The 21,997-nt window shown below is 42.5% G+C and overlaps 1 protein-coding gene across 1 annotated transcript in view; it reads left to right on the top strand.

The window, feature by feature from the left end:
- Positions 1-3,320: 3,320 nt before the first annotated feature.
- Positions 3,321-21,997, top strand: part of LOC138260033 (phospholipase B1, membrane-associated-like) — a 171,669-nt gene continuing 152,992 nt past the window's right edge. The window contains exon 1 of the mRNA XM_069208114.1: positions 3,321-3,450. Coding sequence (XP_069064215.1) covers positions 3,390-3,450 — 61 coding nt within the window. The 5' untranslated portion in view covers positions 3,321-3,389. The remainder of the gene's footprint in view (positions 3,451-21,997) is intronic.

Below are 21,997 nucleotides of genomic sequence, written 5' to 3'. Positions count from 1 at the left end.
TGTGACAGGATGAAAATTTATAAGCAAGTAGTCCCACTTTATCTTCGTTGAAGGTATGATAGTGGGGCTTACTGTGGCTCCTTGCAGCGTTTTTGGGCACAAATGACAGCAGTTGCAGACATATCATATAGACGGCCACCCTAGCTTCACTTTCCAGCAGGAGAAGATAGTGTTGTATGTGGGAAGATTTAAGCTACATTTTATTTTTTCTATGATGACTGATATAAAATATATTTGACAGAACTGCATTATTGGTGTCAGTTTGATAGCTTAATCTGATGATGAGCTTTTTTCTGAACTCTTTGTATTTAACTGGCAATCCTCATGCTCGAAACACACCCTGAGTCTCTCATCCTTTCATGCTTCAGAGATCAATAACATTGATATAATTAGGCTGGCTATGAAAATGCAAATTACAATTTCTCCAAGTACTATTTGATTATTAGTTAATACTTATCTAATTCCACAGAATTCCAAAACCCTGCAATAAAGCTTATTTTCAAAAGTTGTTCACATTTCACCAATGTTAAAGGTCAATTGTGTTTGAAAATGTATCACTCCCCTCTCTTTTTTCCAAAAGTTGCTCGAGAGAACCTGCAACCCCCAAATAAGAATGTCTGTAAAACTACACAGTTTACACTGGTGCTACTGGGTAAACGTACCTTCAAGCATAACGTGCTGTTGACAGCAGTTCTCTTGTGAGAGAGAACCACTGAACCATTGTTTAACCCCTCACACTTTTAATCAATATTTTGAGTCTACTGGGCTTTAAAATGTGCTGTTTGCTCCATATTGTCCAAGAGGTGTGGAATGAATGCTTCAAATCCCATGTAAGGATCAGGGGCATAGCTTAGCCAGTGAGTGAGATTTTGAGTATCAAATTCCTCAAATAAAAAAACTGGCTGCTGGGTGGAGGGGAGAGATGACCAATGTTTGGGTGCACTATTTCCATGACGAACAGGCTGAGTACTAATTTGCAGTAGGTGAGTCTCTGTCTAGAGTGGGGCAGTGGGCAAAAAATAATGAGTTAGAATGCTATCCCAAGTGATTAACACTGGTTTGGCTTTTGCAAGCATTCGTCCTTTTAGGTGTTTGATTGCCAGTAGTATGCCTGGAAACTTGAAACTGGTGCAGCTTTCCTAGCCTACTACTGTCAGTGTTTGTGAATTCCAAAAAGTAAATGTGAACCTATTTAATGAGGACTTCTATGGATGCAGATTTACTATTGTTTTGGGTAACCTGGTCACTCTATATTTATATATTTACGATTCTGATCTAAAAATGAATAAGCTAAAAACTCTTAGTGAAATAGAACTACAAGAAAAACTGACACAGAAATAGCAGACCCTGCTCAAGGACCCTAGTTTCAACTACCAACCCAAAATGCATTTGAGGAATGTCACACCCGAAACAACCCTGCTGAAGCTATGCCCCTGCCCTCCCCGCCTGGGCTTGATACTTCCAACTGGTAACTCATGACTACAATCAAGTGCAGCACAATGGCCTGGAGTCCCTGTCCTGAGATCAATTATTTTAACTTTATTTTCACTCCGTTCACTTTTATTTGTCTTTGTCATGAGAAACTTTGACAGTGGAGTTGTCAGATCAGTGGGTGTGGGCAGGTCTCCATGTTTCTATTCCTTGTCTTTTACATATCATTTTATCAAGTGACTGTTGGACCCATGTACTTATTCAGAGTCACAAAAAGAGAGGGCAAGCAGGCAAATTAATAGTGTGAGCTCTAAAATTCAAGCCAAGAAAATGTTTGGATATTATATTATGCAACAGACATAATGTAAAAATATAATGCAGTCTGCTTAATTAAAAAAAAGTACGTTTCTTTACATGCAGAAGTATTACACTCTAGTACATCAGATTATATCACTGCATAGACATTTATTAAAAGTGATAGCTTTTAGAAACATTAATTGCTTGCCCCACAAATGACAAAGCCATTAGTAAACTAAGAGGAAAATCAATAGAAAGGTAATCTCTAAGCGTGGCCTAGATTTTCATTATAAATGGAGCAACATTATAGCCTATTAAATTAAACATAAGAAGTGCTTGTAAAGCGCACACCCTGAACTCAAGTATTTAAAGTTTGCTCACATGTGACAATTAAGGAAAAGGAGTGTCTGTGAAATAAAATATATGCCTAGGATCACACAATTTAGACAAGCGGGAAATCGGGTATTGATTTGAGGTTGTTTGGTTTCACATTTTGGAATTCAGCAATGAAATGTGGATCTCTGTCTTTGTTTCCTGTTGTACATGACAGGTCGCTGTTTGGCTTTCATTCTTGGCTCAGAAAAGCAGACACAGAGATAGAAGACCCGACTCAGGGCCCCCAGGCACAACTATCAACCAAAGAATGCATTTATTTGGACTAGTGACACACACAAAACACCCCTCCTGAAGCTGCTCCCATGGGAAGGTTCACACTAATATTGGCAACCGTTCCTTCTGGATAGCTCCAACTCTCATTGTAAAATGTCATTAAAATTATGCTCAGCCTTGACTAAGCAAGCATCATTTATCCAATAATCATCAGGGGAGAATCATGCCATAATCAAAAAATACAAATAAAAATGCATTTTCACTTCACTATTATAGCTTTTATTTAAAAAATGGTCAGGTGGTGAAACTTGAACTTCCCACGAACTGAACTTTGCCTTCATGTTATAATTAGAGGGGGGCATGACCCCCACTAGAAATACTCCTGGCTCTAGCTCAAGAGAGGTTAGAGATCATCAGCGCAACACTGGCGGCCTCAACTTGACACATAAATTAAATGGCTATAACATCTACCCACCTACTCGTAGCTTGGTCACTGTTCTGCTTTTGTGTTTCTAAATTATCAGCTTTGGTGAAAATGTCCTTATGTCAGACATTTTCACGCTGGCTCCCACGCACGCTTTAAAAACTGTTAGCTACTATCAGCCTTCGCAGCCTGGCAGTGGTGTGACGGCAGCACCCCCAACAAGGTCAAAGGATCAGTTCTCCTTTTTGTGCTATCTCTACAACCCTGTTATTCCAGAAGAATCCGCAGAGTTGGCACAAACAGGGGATCAGTAGGAGGAAACAAGCCTTTGTTTGTGAAAAGCATCATGCAATATGCGCTGCAGTGGCAATGGCCTCCTTTAGAACCTCCCTGGGGCACCTACCAGCACTCGTACTTTGACTTGGAGCGTTTGATAACACGGTCAAGTGCCCATCAGATTATTAAGGAGCCTGTTCATGTATTTACAGCCCTCTGGGATAATGCTGGAGTGGCACTTTTTACGCTGGCATCGACCCGCACCGCTGGTGGTTGATAAATACTCATTCATAACATGAGAGCTTCAGTTCACACAACTTTAGAGTCCGGAGGTGAGTCCGCCCAGTGAGCCATGGAGTTCGCTGCCTTGTTGTGGGCCTTCGGCTGCTGTGTCTCGGTGACGGGCGTCCGTGGTAAGTGATTTTACAATAGTTATTTGAAGGGAATGCAATAAAAAATATATATGTGTATGAAAGTTAAATGCAGCATTTTACCATATCTTGGGTATTCTAATATTATGATGTTTTGGTTGAAAGGGTGAGGGAATGCAGTGTGACCTATGGGAGTGTGTTGGTGTGGTATGTGATTGCTAGAGATTACTTATATCGTGTAGCTGCAAGCTTGTAGATGTGCACATATGTGTAGTGCAGTGAAGAACAGTGAGAGACTGCTGTGCATGTGCCTCTGCCCACCATCCATGAGAGTGATTAGGTTCCAGTTCTAAGATAGGTCTCTTGCTCATTTCTTTGGCATCAATGCCCTCCTTGTTGGCAAATGTATTTTTATCTGCGGTGAGTGGGACACTTCACCATCTGACTCAATACACTTCCTGCTATCCCCCTTCCTGTCTGGAGTGGAAAATTTTGTTCTGTGAGTGTTTTTGCAGTATTTGTTGAAAGAAAGACGAGCCCTTGCCACGGCTGGCCCCTTAGGCAATGCAGAGTGGCTTGAATGTGAAATATCTGACCTTGTTTGGAGGGCTGATGAAAAGTGTCAAAAGTGTAGTAGCTGTCCTGCTGCCTCATTTTGGATTCTTTGGAGGAGTAAAATAAAGGTACCTAGATACAATACATTTGACCATTCTGGATGAGACATGACAAAGGTAAAAGTGACCTGTATCTACTGAGGAAAGCATAGATGTTGGAAGAATCATTGGTAAGTATTCACTGTGCTGAAAACACGTCTTGTGATTTAATTAACTGTCGGGGAAAAGGAAAAGTCTGGAGTCCATCATCACTCTTAAGTTTCTTACTTCAGTCGATGTTGGTGAAAGTGGGCCTAATGCCTGGCGTCAGATTTCCACTTAGTTGTTGTAAGTTAAGAAAGATAAAATCATTCAGCCTTGTAGTCTATCAGACTCAGTTGTGGTCAATTTTTGTCCTGGGTAGCTACAGACTAAGGGGCATATGTACAAGAAAGTGGCACATCTGTCCCGATGCACCACTTTTCTTGCATCGCACCTGCCCCACCTAAGGACAGCATGGTTGCACCATATTTACAGTGCGGCGCACCATGGCATTCGTTAAGACAATAGTGTCAAAATTTATGACGATATTGTGGCGCTTTGCTACACTAGAGTAAACATTTTTTACGCTAGTGCAGCAAAGCACCGGGAGGACCATTGATTAAAATGATGGAAAAAATGGCGCAGTGAAATGTTATAAATTTCACTGCGCCATTTGTTTGGGCCTTGCTGCATCAGAACACCCCCTTGCATACATTATGCATGGCGCAGGCATAATGTGGCGCAAGGGTTTACAAAGTGGCAAGCATTGTGTCACTTTGTGAATACGGCGCAGGAGAAAGGCCTCCTTAATGCCGCCTTAGTGGAAAAAAAATTATGCTAGGGCAGCACAAGGTGGTGCTAGGGGCTTATAAATATGCCCCTAAGTACATCACACATCTGTTTAGCATAAGCTTTCAATATAAATTTAGATCTTGTCCCAAAAAACCAAACAGCTTATACAGGGAGTGCAGAATTATTAGGCAAATGAGTATTTTGACCACATCATCCCCTTTATGCATGTTGTCTTACTCCAAGCTGTATAGGCTCGAAAGCCTACTACCAATTAAGCATATTAGGTGATGTGCATCTCTGTAATGAGAAGGGGTGTGGTCTAATGACATCAACACCCTATATCAGGTGTGCATAATTATTAGGCAACTTCCTTTCCTTTGGCAAAATGGGTCAAAAGAAGGACTTGACAGGCTCAGAAAAGTCAAAAATAGTGAGATATCTTGCAGAGGGATGCAGCACTCTTAAAATTGCAAAGCTTCTGAAGCGTGATCATCGAACAATCAAGCGTTTCATTCAAAATAGTCAACAGGGTCGCAAGAAGCGTGTGGAAAAACCAAGGCGCAAAATAACTGCCCATGAACTGAGAAAAGTCAAGCGTGCAGCTGCCACGATGCCACTTGCCACCAGTTTGGCCATATTTCAGAGCTGCAACATCACTGGCGTGCCCAAAAGCACAAGGTGTGCAATACTCAGAGACATGGCCAAGGTAAGAAAGGCTGAAAGACGACCACCACTGAACAAGACACACAAGCTGAAACGTCAAGACTGGGCCAATAAATATCTCAAGACTGATTTTTCTAAGGTTTTATGGACTGATGAAATGAGAGTGAGTCTTGATGGGCCAGATGGATGGGCCCGTGGCTGGATTGGTAAAGGGCAGAGAGCTCCAGTCCGACTCAGACGCCAGCAAGGTGGAGGTGGAGTACTGGTTTGGGCTGGTATCATCAAAGATGAGCTTGTGGGGCCTTTTCGGGTTGAGGATGGAGTCAAGCTCAACTCCCAGTCCTACTGCCAGTTCCTGGAAGACACCTTCTTCAAGCAGTGGTACAGGAAGAAGTCTGCATCCTTCAAGAAAAACATGATTTTCATGCAGGACAATGCTCCATCACATGCGTCCAAGTACTCCACAGCGTGGCTGGCAAGAAAGGGTATAAAAGAAGGAGATCTAATGACATGGCCTCCTTGTTCACCTGATCTGAACCCCATTGAGAACCTGTGGTCCATCATCAAATGTGAGATTTACAAGGAGGGAAAACAGTACACCTCTCTGAACAGTGTCTGGGAGGCTGTGGTTGCTGCTGCACGCAATGTTGATGGTGAACAGATCAAAACACTGACAGAATCCATGGATGGCAGGCTTTTGAGTGTCCTTGCAACGAAAGGTGGCTATATTGGTCACTGATTTGTTTTTGTTTTGTTTTTGAATGTCAGAAATGTATATTTGTGAATGTTGAGGTGTTATATTGGTTTCACTGGTAATAATAAATAATTGAAATGGGTATATATTTGTTTTTTGTTAAGTTGCCTAATAATTATGCACAGTAATAGTCACCTGCACACACAGATATCCCCCTAACATAGCTAAAACTAAAAACTACTTCCAAAAATATTCAGCTTTGATATTAATGAGTTTTTTGGGTTGATTGAGAACATGGTTGTTGTTCAATAATAAAATTAATCCTCAAAAATACAACTTGCCTAATAATTCTGCACTCCCTGTATATAGTGAAGGCTTTGACATACACTGTATTATATATAGACTTATCTGTGTTTATACAATAATCCACAGTAGAAGGTAATAAATCATGCAAAGCTGAATTCAGAATGCCCTTAACAAAGTAAATCTGGTAAGATGATAAGCAGGTATATCAAAGTTTTGGGAAAGTTCAGAAAAGCGAACAAAAATATCATTAAGACCTAACTCTGAGACCGTTCATAATCCCTTTTGTTGCCAAGTCCTTCCAGAATAAGGCTGTCCATTTTTTGTAATGTGTTTGCTGTACCAGATAGGAATTTTATAGAATTGACATAAAGTAGGTAAGTTGCTAACCATATAGGGTTTTTAAAAAGTACAGGCATGCAATAGTGTTGATGGCATCCAAAATTTGGGTGAACACATAAAAGTATGTGTAAATGGAAAAATCAAGGTGAGTTCTAGAGAAGACCATAACTTGTTGGTTGTGAAGGAGGAAGATAATGAGAAACCTTGAATCTCTTTAATAATAACTGACTTATGATACCTCATGAAATCAGGGAAGTTAACACTACCATTAAGCTTGGGAGGTTTCAAGGTTTTTATTAGAGATTTAGGGCCTGATTGCGAGTCTGGCGGTCCGAGGACTGCCATACTAGTGGTGGTGGTCAGACCACTGTGGTTGTGGTGGTCAAACCGCCACATTACGAGGTTAGCGGGTAGACCCGCCAACCTTCCGCCATCCCAGCCAGGATCCTAGATCCCGACGGGTTGACGGCAGTGCTGGTTGTAATCAGCCAGGGCGGCACTGAACTCAGCGCTGCCCTGCTGATTACAACCTTGTTCTCCGCCCAGCCTTTTCATGGCGGTTCCATGGTGGAGAACAAGTGCAAGGGGCCACAGGGTGCCTCATGCACTGCCCATACTCATAATAGAGCTGGCAGCAGTGCTGCCGCATGCAGGGGACACTGGCACTCTTGAAATGCGCACTGCCTGCTATGCAGACAGTGTGCATTTCAAGGGTGCTGGTGCCCCCTGCATGCAGCAGTTGTGATGGGGCCAGTGGGGAGGTCGCCAACACCGCAGCAACCTCCTCATTGGGAGTTTGGCTGATGGATGTTCCCACCTGCCAAACTTGTAATCAGGCCCTTAGATCTTACAATGAGATCTTCAATACACAATTTTACATCTATTAACACAACTTTAAAAAGGAGCTAATATGTAAAAAATGTACAGTACATTAATTCATTAACTTGGAAATTTATCATCTCCATTGCAGCTCCTGACATTGAAATACCATATTTTTTAAAAGTGGTTTTAATAATCTCTGTTGATAAATTTTTGAGGCAGGACAAGCAAATATAACATGGTCAATGGTCTGTGTATCATTATTATATAAGATACATATTCTCTCTTTCCAAATTACATTTTTCCATTCATCTGTCACAATTTTTAATGGTAAACATGTCAGTCTACATAGCATTATGCATCTTTGCACTCTATGTTCCAAGTTTCAATTCAAATACCTGGAGGGACTGCGGCCTGACATGATTGAATAACACAACAGAAACAATGTTTCACTCTACATATCGCTATAGTCCTTCCCATGGATCAATTTTTCATAGTTTTTAGGAAGAACATAGCTCTTATTCTGGATATCTAATCTAGTCAATCAAAAGTGCTAAAAGTGCAGTTAAAATATTAGGTAAAAAAGATCCAGACTCAATAGTAGGACCCAAGACATTCCGAGGCCATAAGACTCCTTAAAGACTTTTCTTTAGCATGTAATAGTCAAAGGTACTATTGTAAAATAGCAGCCAGTCCGCTTATGAAAGTGCTCACAAATCCTAATTCCTCTTTGATGGCTTCTTATGATACAATGGAACTTAAAGTGCCAATAGTGTGAAGAATCTTCCCCTCCATCTTTTTCATAAAGTGCCACTGATTATTATTCATTGTCTCTATAGCATCTAAAAAGGTCAGTGGACTCTTATTTTACATACTATTAAGTGCCTGTGACCTGTTGGTCCATAAAGTGCCTTTAGTACAGTTCCATGGGCAAAGGTCTTATTTGATATGTGGGCCAACAGGCATCCCTGTTTCAAACCATTTCTGGTAGGGATTTTGTTTGTGCTTGGAAAGTCAGAGTCTACAGAGTGAAATTCTGGGCCTTTTTCATTTGAAGAGAATAATATAAATTTGTATAAAAAGGTGTTTGATAATTTGCATAGGAATCTTCACAAGGAAAACATTCATAATGGGAAAACACATCATTTTAATTGTGTCTGCTGAGCCCCACCAGGATAAATATAAAGTAGGCCCTTTTTCGGTATGGCCTCTTATTCTTTCCAGTAAATTAACAGTATTTGCTGTAAGAGTGACCTTAATTCAGCCACAGTACCAAGTACCTAATGCTTTAATCGTTGATGAATTCCGGACTAGATCTGATGAAAAAGGGATCTTTGACACGATGCACATTAAGGGGCAAAACCTCAGATTTGGTTATATTGACTTTATATTTGGAGACTTGTGAATAAATAATATGTTACTTGAAAAAACAGGGTGGGAAAATTCCGGAGATGACATGAATAATAAAATGGTATCTGCATAGGCAGTAAGTTTTATACAGCAAACTCTTATTATAAATCCTGTGAATTATTTAATAGCTCTAAGCTGAATCAAAAATGGTTCTAATGTCAAATTAAGAAGGAAAGAAGATAAAGGGCAGCCCAGTCTAGTGCCTCGCTGCAGAAGAAAGTAAGCGGACTAAGAACCATTAACAAATACTTATGCAAAATCCTCTTTTAGATTTAACAGCATAACGGAGTGAGTCATAACGAAGAGTGACATCTTACAGAAAAGAAGTGGTCGTATTCCTATGAGGATAAGTTAACTACGCCACTCTCTGCATCAGTGACATTTTCAAATGTGATCAAGCCTTATTCTTCGCGTGTGGCTTGAGAGCACAGCTGTCCACAAGATGTATTGTTACCAAATATTTAAAATATAATAGACTGGGCTTTGACGTCTTCAAAAGGAGTGTTACTCCCTCATTTCATGCTATTGGCTGGCGGTGGTATCACCTCGCATCCGCAAAGTGCTTCCATTGGAATGGATGAAAGGCTATTTTAATCTGAAAAGTATACTCATCATCATACTGTTGGCCACATTTAATTATTTATCTCCTGTAGACATTCTATAAAGAACGTAATCTTTCTTGCTGTTTTTTCACAGTCTTAGCAAGGCCAATGTGGCTGGCCTTACAGTGAAAAGCAGCATGCAAACAGCTTTTGTGAATGCTCGTCTTTTCATGTGTTGACATTCATTTTCTAAGGTGTTGTCATTTTTCTGGAGGAGCTGAGTGCCGCTGTGCTTCTTTTTGGCTGCAGCCCCTAATAGGAAATCCAGAGGCAGACTCTCTTTGAAAAATTCTGAGCTTGATTCAAAACTGTGTCATTTTACAACTATAGCAATCAAAAGCGATTATAAAACCTGAATGGAGCTAAGCAGCAAATGTCAGACATTTTGTTAAGACTATCATATTACAATTGTTTTTTTCTGAACTGACTTACCTTTCTTCTACAGCTTCATTGACACTTATTGCGGACAACCACGAATTGACTTTGGCTCTTCTTGCACAAAGAGCAGAGGTTAAAGTATCATTAATGTAGCAGGTGCAGTGGCACCAGGGCTAGAGATGTGAGGGCCAGCAGAATCCCAATTACTCATCTTCGGCACCAACCCCTCAGCTTGGAACGACTCTTGGTGGCCCACCTTCCTAGGATCCGCACCTTCACCCACCACCCACGCACGCAACTTGGGCTTCATCTTGGATTCCACACTCAGCATGACTCAGCAGGTCAATGCCATCTCCTCTTCCTGCTACAACACCCTCCGCCTGCTCCGCAAAATCTTCAAATGGATTTCTTTCGAAACCAGGATAACCGTCACCCACGCCTTGGTCAGTAGCCGATTGGACTACGGAAATGCCCTATATGCAGGAATAACAAACATACTCCAAACAAACCTGCAAAGAATCCAGAACGCCTCCGCCCGCCTCATTCTGGACATCCCATGCTGCGACCACATCTCACCCCACCTCAGAGACCTCCACTGGCTTCCAGTATCAAAGAGGATCACCTTCAAAATCCTCATCCACACACACAAGGCCCTCCACAACACAGCTCCCGCCTACCTCAACGACAGACTCACCTTTCACACCCCGCCCGCAACCTTCACTCCGCCAACCGCGCCCTCCCCTACATTCCTCGCATCCGTCGCACGACCGCCTGAGGAAGATCATTCTCTCACCTTGCCGCAAAGACCTGGAACTCCCTTCCGCTCCACCTCCGCCTGACCCAAGACCTTCTATCATTCAGGAAACACCTCAAGACTTGTCTTTTCGACCAGTAGCTCTTCCCCCCCTAGCGCCTTGAGACCTTACCGGGTGAGTAGTGCGCTCTATACATCCCTGATTGATTGATTGATTGAATTACGGTTGTTTTTTGCTACCCAAATAAATATCAAGGGTGGTTAGAAGAGACGTTCTTTTTTAGGGATGCCGTGCTGTTAGCCAGCATCCTTAAAAGAGAGTTTTTTTCCAAGGAGTTAACATATATTGCAAATACTCTTATATATCCCTAAAGATAAATGTAAAAAAGTGGCAGATGATGTGTCCACAGTATAGGACCTGGGTTTTACTGTGCAGTTTCATGGTCTTGATGGGTGCACTTGTGGTGTTGGTCTAATCCTCCCTTCTGTTGTATTATGCTACTTTTTATAGACCTGCATTTCGCTGTCATGTGTCCTGGCAATGGGTCCTAGCAAACGGTGTTTGAATTCTGGTGCCTGCAGTCCTGCATTTACTATGTATAAACTAAACTACAAACACCACAATGCAAATGGCAATCCAGGGGTGGTTGAATTAGCCTTCCTACCTCTCGTCCATACACTCATCCTGAAAAATCTACAGAGCTGCGAGCGCTTGATTCAGTCACTGGTCACCAAATTCAGACAGTTAAAGCGTCCACCCACATTATTTGTTTGTGCAACAGTTTTAGGTGTCAAAAGTGCACCCTTACTTTGCAGTGCACCCTGGTGTCATAGAATCAAGGTGGGCACAACTTGAATATAATTATCATGTATACTCAAGTCACATGAAATACAGCTATCTATATATTACGACTGTTACACCCATATAGCTCTCACCAAGTACCTCTGTTCTGTTCTCATCATATGCTGGAATCTCAGTTCTGGCAGTACTCTTAGAGTGATTTTGACTCATTGCATTCCAGTAGGATGTAGCTGTGATCCTATTTTTCAGGTAAAATAATTCATGGAATTAACAAGTTTGCTGTGTATGCTTCGAGGATTTGCTCAACCTACTGGTTCTCAGTTTATGATCCCGGGGTGGCAGGCTCAGCTTTCCACGTTTTCATGTACATTTTAGTTAGCATCATTTAGAATGGTGATAATACATGTTTTAAATGCTGCATGGTCATTTACAGATAATCTGAAGTGAGTTTTAAAAAGATGATCTAGAAATCAAAAAAAAGACACTGATAGTGGCAATACTTCTTTATCCTGTTTAACAATTATCAAAACAAGAACGATAAGAGTGAGAAAATTAGTTGTATAGCTTATGACAAAAGGGACAAACTCACAAGCATGTTATATGTGTTAGCCGAAGGAAATCAGAGTGTGAGACCTGATATGATCGGAAAAGATGCAATGAACACTGATTCTAATGAAGGGAGAAAACTGATGAATAGCTTTAGATATGATGGCGCTCCTGGCCCCAAAGGCATTCCAGTATCTCTCTTTTGTGACAACTTAGATTCCTAGGCCACACGTTTTAGTAGTGCTTGTGATGACTGTCTTGCATCCTCTCAGATACCAGAGAACAGGAGGGGCTCTATTTTTTTTCCAACCCATAAGAAGGGACCACACTTGTTTCCTCTAAATTACGGTCTGTCAGCATGGCTGGATGTGGAGAGATACTGTTTTACTTTGAATTTATGTCATGTCCTTAAAGATTGGGCCAAACACAACTACCTAGCACCATGCTGTCAAACAGACTTTCAAGCTAAATGCAGCAAAGAAAATAATCTAATGACTTTATTATCGATACCCATCACAATGTAACAACAAATGGTTCTGTTTTAAATTGACTTTAGTGTACGCTTTGATTCTGTTGACTCAAATATATTGTGCAATAAGTTAGCAGTTTAGGGTGTACTTTCTAAGCAGGCCACTGGAATTATGTAGCAGGGGAGGACAAAATAGTTTCGGCGCTGACTAAATTATGAAACAAGAAAAGGCAATCTATGCAGCGTAATGTGGCATATTATTTTGTCATCTTTACACATTCTAACACTGCCAGAACACAGCTGTTACTTCTTTAGCACCTGCTTAACTTCCAAATACAACAATAAGCAGCGGAAAGGTAACCACTTCACAGCAAAATGTGCCCCATGTTTTCAGTAACTTTAGCTCCGCTTAAGCTAGAAACATTGTTTGCAGATTATGCAACAGATGATGAATTATGTTGTAAATGTGACACATTCATAATTATGCAGAAATTGTCATGGGCGCAAAATGGCATAATTCTATTGGTCGTATTTATAAGACACTCGGACCCATTACTGAATTATACTACAACTGGGTAGGGAGAAAACCTAGGAAACCTCAGATTTGAAGAGTCTGTATTTTCAGAAACCAATGATTTAAGCAGGGTTGTTTAGTTTCCAGATTTCAGCACTATTAAGATATCGCACTGCAGCAATCAAACTTTCTGGGCTTCATTGAGTCAATGGGAAATAAAAAACACTCTATCCTTGAAGATAATGGACTATTTTCTCTGGCTTGTTGCTGGTGCACTTTTGGCAGCCATCCACTAATGCAGACACCCTTGACCCATTGTGCAAGTGTGTGTGCATTCTGTCAGGCATAGGTTTTATACTGGAAGGGGTGCCTTCCGGCACAAAAACTATACTTTAATACCGTTCTGACTTTGCATGTGCAGCACACATGTAAAGTTTGGAACGTTTTGAGAAAAGAAACCTTTTCTCAAATCTTTTGTCTGTCTCAAACAAGCATGCATGATTGACAGCAATACTTGTGTACCAACCCTAGTAAATTAGGATTTGTGTCAAAGCCCATTGGCAGTTGCACAAGAATGCCCATGTACCACCCATGGAATGCCTCTTAATGCAAAGTAGTGGATAGTGCTACTCTGTATTACTTTAGTCAACTTTCATATTCAAACTAGGTTGTTGCCTTAGAAAGTAAATCCCAACACAACATTTTGTGCAGTGTTGGTAAATGTCTCCCTTAGGTTCTATGAAGTCAAAGGCTTTACAACTAATTATGGATTTTGTAAAACTGATTGAAAACCTTCCTGGTCCTTCTCTATACCTGGTCCTTTGAATACTAAGATTAAAGCAGATGTCAACTTTGACTTACGGGTCAACTATTTTCCTTCTGTTCCTGAATGTTTGATTAAAATGTTAATTTGGAGAGAGCTACATATTGATTAACCTATGTGAAGCTCTGGTTACTAGACTTCATGGAACTTTACGATGGTAGAATTTGAAATCTGATACATCTGTGCATTTTTAAAATCTCCTAAAATTACGAATTGGAAGGACATCCTATGAATAGTGTTCTGGCACTGTAAAAAACACACTTGGATGATCTTGAACACCAATGCAAGGCACTGGCATAAAACTATGTCACGTTTATGGAAATCATGTTTCACCTGCTCAAGCAAGAGAACTTAGGGCCGGAGGGAAAATACTGAGGCTATGTTCCTATCCATTGGAAACGCTGAAAGATTTAGGGTCTCATTTATGAAGTGCATAGCGGCACGCTGCGCCACCGGATAGTCATTTTTTTAATGCTTCGATGAGGCAGTGTGCCAGCCCATATTTACAAGGCTACCAAGGCTAGCTTGCATGGCTGTTTACGGCCTTGTAAAAAGGCCCCCTTTCGTGCATAAGCCTGCGTGAAAGGGGCGTTCCATGGATGTTGTTTGGGGTGTTCCCATGCAACACCGATGGAACCCGAAGGAATCTGACGTATTCCCAGATTTACAAGTCTGGGAATGAGTCAGATTCCTATGCCATCTCAGGGTTATCATAAGAGTGAAACAACGGGGAGAAATATCTGTATAGAATGCAGCACAGATAGAAAGAGGAAAACACCTTTTGTGATTGTTTTTGTGCAGGAAGGTGTCCACAATGAGGGAACCCCTGGACAATGGTGCAAGGTTGCCTGCTTTGGCACTAGACAATAAGGTGTATGGTGTCTTGTAATGAGCTACATGTTCATTGAATAGGTCCAGGTTTTCAGCCTAAGCTTAATTAAGGCTCTTAGGGCCATATGTACGAAAACATTTTCCCATAGACACAGAATGGGTAAAAACCTTTGCTACATCTGGCCCTGAGTTCCTAATTACTCTTTTAAGATTATTTTCCTGTATATTCGTCATGTTTTATAGTGATTGTAATGGTATTAAATTTTCGAGCAATACACTTTTACTCTTTTACAAAGCGCTACACAAATGTGTCATCTGTATACTTCAAGCATTCATACAAATCACTGTTTAAAATGTAGTAAATAGGCGTAAATCCCCTGTGACATACTAACACATTCCACTCTGTGTGCTGATTAAAACAAAATTGTGTTTGTGGGATTGCGTGGTATTTAAATATAAAAAAAAAAGAGATTATTAAAATACGGAAATCAACAAGACTAGCACGAGATGCATCTGTGTAACCCTCATCTCCAGGTACATAGCTTAGAAGTTGAGTTTCTGCTGCATGTATCATTGTACAGTATAACCCACGTCTCAGGTCCCATTGAGATTTAGATTGCTTGGTTGGTCACTACTCCTGCTCCACAGAGATCTAAACTGAAATTTTCATATTTAGAACCCAACACGAAGGCATAGGAGATCAGTGCACCAGATGCAGGTACCTTAATATATTAACTGATGCATTTCACCTTCCTACACCACCACGAAAAGAGCAGGGGTTTTGTATCCGCTGCATACAGTCTGTATAACCTACCGGTTTCAAGTTCCAGTCTCACTAAAATAATTCAAGGTTAATGCGGCTGCAATAAAGAGCTAAGGCCCTCAATACAACCGTGGCGGACAGTGCAAAAAGGGCGGTAAGACCGTAAACAGGCCGGTGGTCATTACCGCCCCATTATGACATTGGCGGATGCCAAACTGCCAATGTCCTGCACCGTCCGCCACGGCAGTAACGACCACCAGGCTGGATACCGTCACTAGTCCGCCGATGGTATCATGACCCCGCATACCGCCATGGATTTCGTGGGGTTTTCAACCACCACAAAACCATGGCGGAATGCACCATCAGTGCCAGGGAATATGTTCACTGGCACTGATTGGGGTCTCCCCCTCCCCTGAGTCCTCCCACAACACCCACGACCCCCCTACAACACCCAAAGATAGTAGGACCCCCTACTAACCCCCCGCCCCACCACCCCATTGAAAGATCCACACATACCCCCAAACCCCCTACACGCACGCTCACAGCACTCACACACATACACACGCACATACATGCACACATGCACACATATATACACGTTACATTTCCCCTACACACATTACACCCCCACATGCATACAAGCACTCACACAACCACTCTACACACTCACACGCACCCCCCCATGCACGCACACACCACACAACACCCTCCCACCCCCTACCTCAATGGACAATCACCTTACATGTTCCGGTGATCCTCTGGGAGGGAACGGGATCCATGGGGGCTCCTCCGCCGCCAGCACCCATCACCAGAACACTGCCATCCGAATACTGAGTCGTATTACGGTGGGCGGTGTTCTGATGACGTGGCGGTTACTGTGGAGCAGCCTCCACTACACCACCAACCGCCAGTATGGCTGCTGGCGGCTCTCTGTCCAAAAAAGGGTGGAGGGTTGCCAGCAGTCATAATATGGTTGGCGGAAGACCGCCAACACTGGTGGTCTTTGGCCCACCGAGGTTGAAATGAGCGCATAAGTGTATCTTGTAGGCAACAAGGTCCAATTGCAGTAGGCTTGCTAAGAGGCTTACATGCTACAAAGATCCATGTGCACACCAGACGCGGCTCTTCCGCAATGGCAGAGGAGCGTCATCCCACTGGCTCAGAGCCAGCAGCTGAAAAATAAAATGATATTTTATTATTGTTTTATTTTTCATCTGCTGGCTGAGATTGTGCAGGGAGGGGTGGGGCTGGGCCATGGAAAGGGGGAGAAAGAGAGGAGTGGAGTGCACTTAAGTGCGCATGTCAGTTTGGCCGTCCATCTTAGGCCGACCAAACAGACATGCACACTCAGGTTTCACCAACCAAGCTATATTTGACAGCTTGGTTGGAGAAACAGCACAGAATCCCTGTGCCTCAGTGAGCGGTAAACCAGCCCGCTCAGGCCAATCCCTTGGGCACAGGGAGTCTCTGAAGCTGCTGGGACCAGGAAGAGAAGTGCGAGGCGGCCAGCAGCACCAGGTACGTTTTTTTTTTTATTAACCCCCCGGACCCTGCACGTGCATCCCCATGCACTCCCCTTGTACCCTCTCCACCTGCCCCCACTACTTTTAAAGTGTCGGCAGCCATTGGAGTCCACCAGATATTATAAGTATGAAGGCCTCGTGTACAAAGAGTTTTTGGAATTACAAAACCTCTGATTAGACAACTGCCTATTCCTACAAAATGTTTGTAAAACTTTTCGTTCTCTTTTTTTAAACATATTCTGTTTTCCTTTTAGGATAATGGGCTGCATAAAAAAGATTGCTTTATTTAAAAGCAATTACAGACATGGTGGTCTGCTGACCCCGCAAGGTTGCTGTAGCTGTGATTGTACCCAATCATAGCAAGTCACAATTTCCGTCCTACCGCTTTAAAATTTATGAAGTAGGTCGAATTGCAACCCACTACCATTCGGTATTTTGTGTATTGACCTATTAGTGCATAGGTTGGTTCATAAAATACAAGAGTATTTGGTTAAAGTTGGTGTGTAAATTGCAATTGCTCTTACCAAATGCATTTTTAATTAAAAGGACCCTTTATCCCTGTGGGACCTTCAACATTCTAAGTTTTACGAAACGAGTTCCTTGTTCAGTTCTCCAGGACCTACATAATACTGCAGCAAATGGGCAGTCCTTTTAACAAGTATTACCTGCCTAAGAAAATATGTATTTCTGACTCACCTAATGAATGGCATTATACACAGTTATTCTGTAGAATCTGCCTATCACAAATGTAATGCTGTAAGGGAGAATCTGCATGCATTACGTTTAACTGCAAGTACAAGGTTATGCGGTATCACAATGGCAAACAGGTGCCATGTGATTGTGACATCATGATCTGCACACAATATGCTGGCTCATATGGCAGGGTACGCATCACAGGTAAGCAAAATAGACAAAGCGGACCACCACTTAGGTTTCTTGACCGTATGGGTCTTTAAAACAATCCCACAGTGGATAAAGATGAAGACGTACACTCTCTGCACTGCATTTTTGGGTCAAACTGGGCAGTACATGGGTCTCCAGGTCTGTGAGTACTCCACAGCATTAATCCTCAAAGCAGCACACCAGTAGGTGGACCCTGGTTCTTCAAGCTGGTAATGGCAGTTTGTTTCCTTTTTCCCACCAAATCTCAGCTATGCAACTTTTTTCTTTAATCCATGGAGTCTTGCTGGACTTGTGTCAATGACAGTTGATCTTTTAGACCCTAGTCCAATCCTTTTATTTGACTGGTAGCACCTGAACATGAAGGTGAACAAGTGCTCCTGGCTCAGAGGGCAACCTAATACTCTCAGATACTGGCTCCTGCTCAAATTGTAATGTTTTCCTTAATAACAAATATCCCATAATGTTCTCAGTGTCCTGTTCCCAGAATGATGAAAGACATCCTGAAACATTACAATGGCTAGCAGATTCAACAAAGAAACACCTTCAGATAATCTGGAACGTATTGCTCAGTGTCATTTCTCTTTTGTGTGGCCCCCAAGTGTGACATTTAGTACATCTCCGTTGTTCAGGCATTGCAATTCCCCTGTCTTTCTCCACAGTCTTTCATTTGGTAATGGCTCATTCCAGGCTACACACATGTCTACTCAAACTACTCTGAACCAAAGTGTCAAGCATTGTGAATCTCTCTTCTTTTCATTGATGATTTAATCAGTCAGGGACAGACACACATAAACCTGGCTACAATGGCTTGGGAAGAGAGGGAAAGGAGGTTGAGCAGTGCACGGTCATAGAGGTGAACAGTGCAGATACTTACTCAAGGCTCACCTAAGCTGTCTTTTGTGGCAACCCATATTCCTGGTTGTTAGAAATGGGGAGCTCCCCCTCCCTGGTGGAGCTCTCAGTGGGACAGTCAAGATCTTTAAGGAACTGTTTCAATTGAGCAACTGAGTACTCCTTCAGTTTCTCTATTTCAAACACAGCTCCAGCTGTTGCATCTCCAGATTGAGACATGATGGTCACAAGTGCAAAGTTCCAAAGGCAGAAAATAAGTTCCCAATGAAGTAAAAATAATCCGTCAAGGGATCAGCAAAATCATGGAAGTAGAACAAAAAGGAGTCCTTTAGAGAAAAAGCAAAAGATCACCAAACAAGTAGTATGTGGTAACGTAGTGGTCTGAACTCAAACAGTAGTGTACACTTAATTACTGTCTGTCAAGTACAAATACAAGTCCAAATCCCACCGATGCCACCAATGTTAGAAATGGGGTCTTTGGTTGACAGTCAGGTTACCCCCTGTTCAAGCAAGGACCCTCACTCTAGTCAGGGTAAAAGAGAATCACCCTCAGCTAACCCCTGCTTACCCCCTTGGTAGCTTGGCAGAGCAGTAGGCTTAACTTCAGAGTGCTAGGTGTAAAGTATTTGTACCAACACACACAGTAACTTAATGTAAAACACTACAAAATGACACAACACCAGTTTAGAAAAATAGGAAATATTTATCTAAACAAAACAAGACCAAAACGAAAAAAATCCGACATACACAAGTCAAGTTATGAATTTTTAAAGATTAAACTCAAAAATAGCGCTTAGAAACAAAAATGCTTCAATGAGATGTTAACACGGCCTCGTGACGGAGTCTTCCCAACAAGCCGACACCAGCGGTGATGGACACGGAGTCACATAGACCCCCACGTACAGTACCTTTGGTGAAGAGTGAAAACAAGCCGATGCGTGAAGTCGGGGATCGTGGCGTCTGTGCGAAACGTTGAATCCACGCGCTTCGAGCGGCGTCGGTCGCGACGTGGTGCAGCAACTTCCACGGAGTCGCGGACTACAGCGGGGCTGCAGCGGCGTCGGGCCTGCGAAGAGCGTCGCGTTCCAGCGAAGGTCACGGCGTCGGGTGCAGGCGGCGTTACCGGATTCAGCAGCGGCGTCGGTCCGGAGTCGTCCAAAGTCGATTTTCTTGGATCTCCACCAGCTTTCCTTTCAAGGGCCCAGGGACTGGATAGGTCACCACTTGTCAGAGCAGGAGTATCTCCAGAGACTCCAGGTGCTGGCAGAGAGAAGTCTTTGCTGTCCCTGAGACTTCAAACAACAGGAGGCAAGCTCTAACTCAAGCCCTTGGAGATTTCTTCACAAGATGGAAGGCACACAAAGTCCAGTCTTTGCCCTCTTACTCTGGCAGAAGCAGCACTGCAGGAAAGCTCCACAAAGCACAGTCACAGGCAGGGCAGCACTTCTTTCTCAGCTATCAGCTCTTCTCCAGGCAGAGGTTCCTCTTGGTTCCAGAAGTGTTTCTAAAGTCTGTAGATTTGGGTGCCCTTCTTATACCCATCATAGTCTTTGAAGTCACCTTTCTTCAAAGAGGACTCACACCTACTTGTGAAATCCTGCCTTGCCCAGGCAAGGCCTCAGACACACACCGGGGGTTGGAGTCTGCATTGTCAGAGGCAGACACAGTCCTTTCAGATGAGAGTGACCACTCCACCCCTCCCTCCTAGCAGAGATGGCTAATCAGGAAATGCAGGTTACACCCCAGCTCCCTTTGTGTCACTGTCTAGTGTGAGGTGAAAAACAACCCAATTGTCAAACTGACCCAGACAGGGAATCCACAAACACGGCAGAGTCACAGAATGGTTTAAGCAAGAAAATGCTCACTTTCTAAAAGTGGCATTTTCAAACGCACAATTTTAAAATCAACTTTACTAAAAGATGTATTTTTAAATTGTGAGTTCAGGGACCCCAAACTCCACATGTCCATCTACTCTCTAGGGGAATCTACACTTTAATCACATTTAAAGGTAGCCCCCATATTATCCTATGAGAGAGACAGACCTTGCAACAGTGAAAAACGAAATTGGCAGTATTTCACTGTCAGGAAATATAAACCACATTACTATATGTCCTACGTTATCCATGCACTGCACCCTGTCCTTGGGGCTACCTAGGGCCTACCTTAGGGGTGACCTACATGTAAGAAAAGGGTAGGTTTAGGCCTGGCAAGTGGGTACACTTGCCAAGTCGAATTTACAGTGTACAAATACACACACAGACACTGCCGTGGCAGGTCTGAGACATGATTACAGATCTACTTATGTGGGTGGCACAAATAGTGCTGCAGGCCGACTAGTAGCATTTGATTTACAGGCCCTGGCACCTCTAGTGCCCTTTACTAGGGACTTACTAATAAATCAAATATGCCAATAATGGATAAACCAATCAACAATACAATTTACACAGAGAGCATATGCACTTTAACACTGGTTAGCAGTGGTGAACTGCTCAGAGTTCAAAAACCAACAGCAACAGATCAGAAAAAATAGGAGTCAGGAGGCAAAAAGATTGGGGATGACCCTGCATAAGCAAAAAAGTCCAACACTGGTGATATCCTACCCCGGAGTACCTCAACACCTTGCATACTGATCAATCATGTAACACTCATATATTTCACATTCCGAGAGAAGAGAGTGTAATTTGTGACAGAGAACACAGACACCAATTTACCAGGGAGTATCTGTTTGTACACTCCTCAATCAGAGACAAAGATAAAAATGGCTGTATATTTTGACTACTTTTTTTCATCAGTTTCCACCATCCATTAGTAGTGTCATGGCCTGGGCATGGGAATGGTGATCACTATTCCATCTTCACCAGAGTTGATTAATCTTCAAGTAAGGACTTCACTAGCAAAGTCAGGTACAGGACCAGCAAAGAGATCTCTGTCTCCTGGACAGGAAAAATGCTGGACTTTTCTAAAAACCAATAAAAACTGGTGCAGAGCGGCTAAGTGCAAATTTTATTAATGGCAGAAAAAAAGCTTGTTAAAAACTTCAAAGAGTGTGGAGAAAACAATATCATCAGGCGGACAAGGCCAGATTCAGGGAGGCTTTAAGGAAATATCTAGGGGCATATTTATACTCCGTTTGCGCCGAATTTGCGTCGTTTTTTTCGACGCAAATTCGGC

This window comes from Pleurodeles waltl, chromosome 9 (genome assembly GCF_031143425.1).
Source record: "Pleurodeles waltl isolate 20211129_DDA chromosome 9, aPleWal1.hap1.20221129, whole genome shotgun sequence".
Classification (NCBI taxonomy): domain Eukaryota; kingdom Metazoa; phylum Chordata; class Amphibia; order Caudata; family Salamandridae; genus Pleurodeles; species Pleurodeles waltl.
Note: the sequence above shows the minus strand (reverse complement) of the source record. Positions and strands in the feature narration are given on the sequence as shown.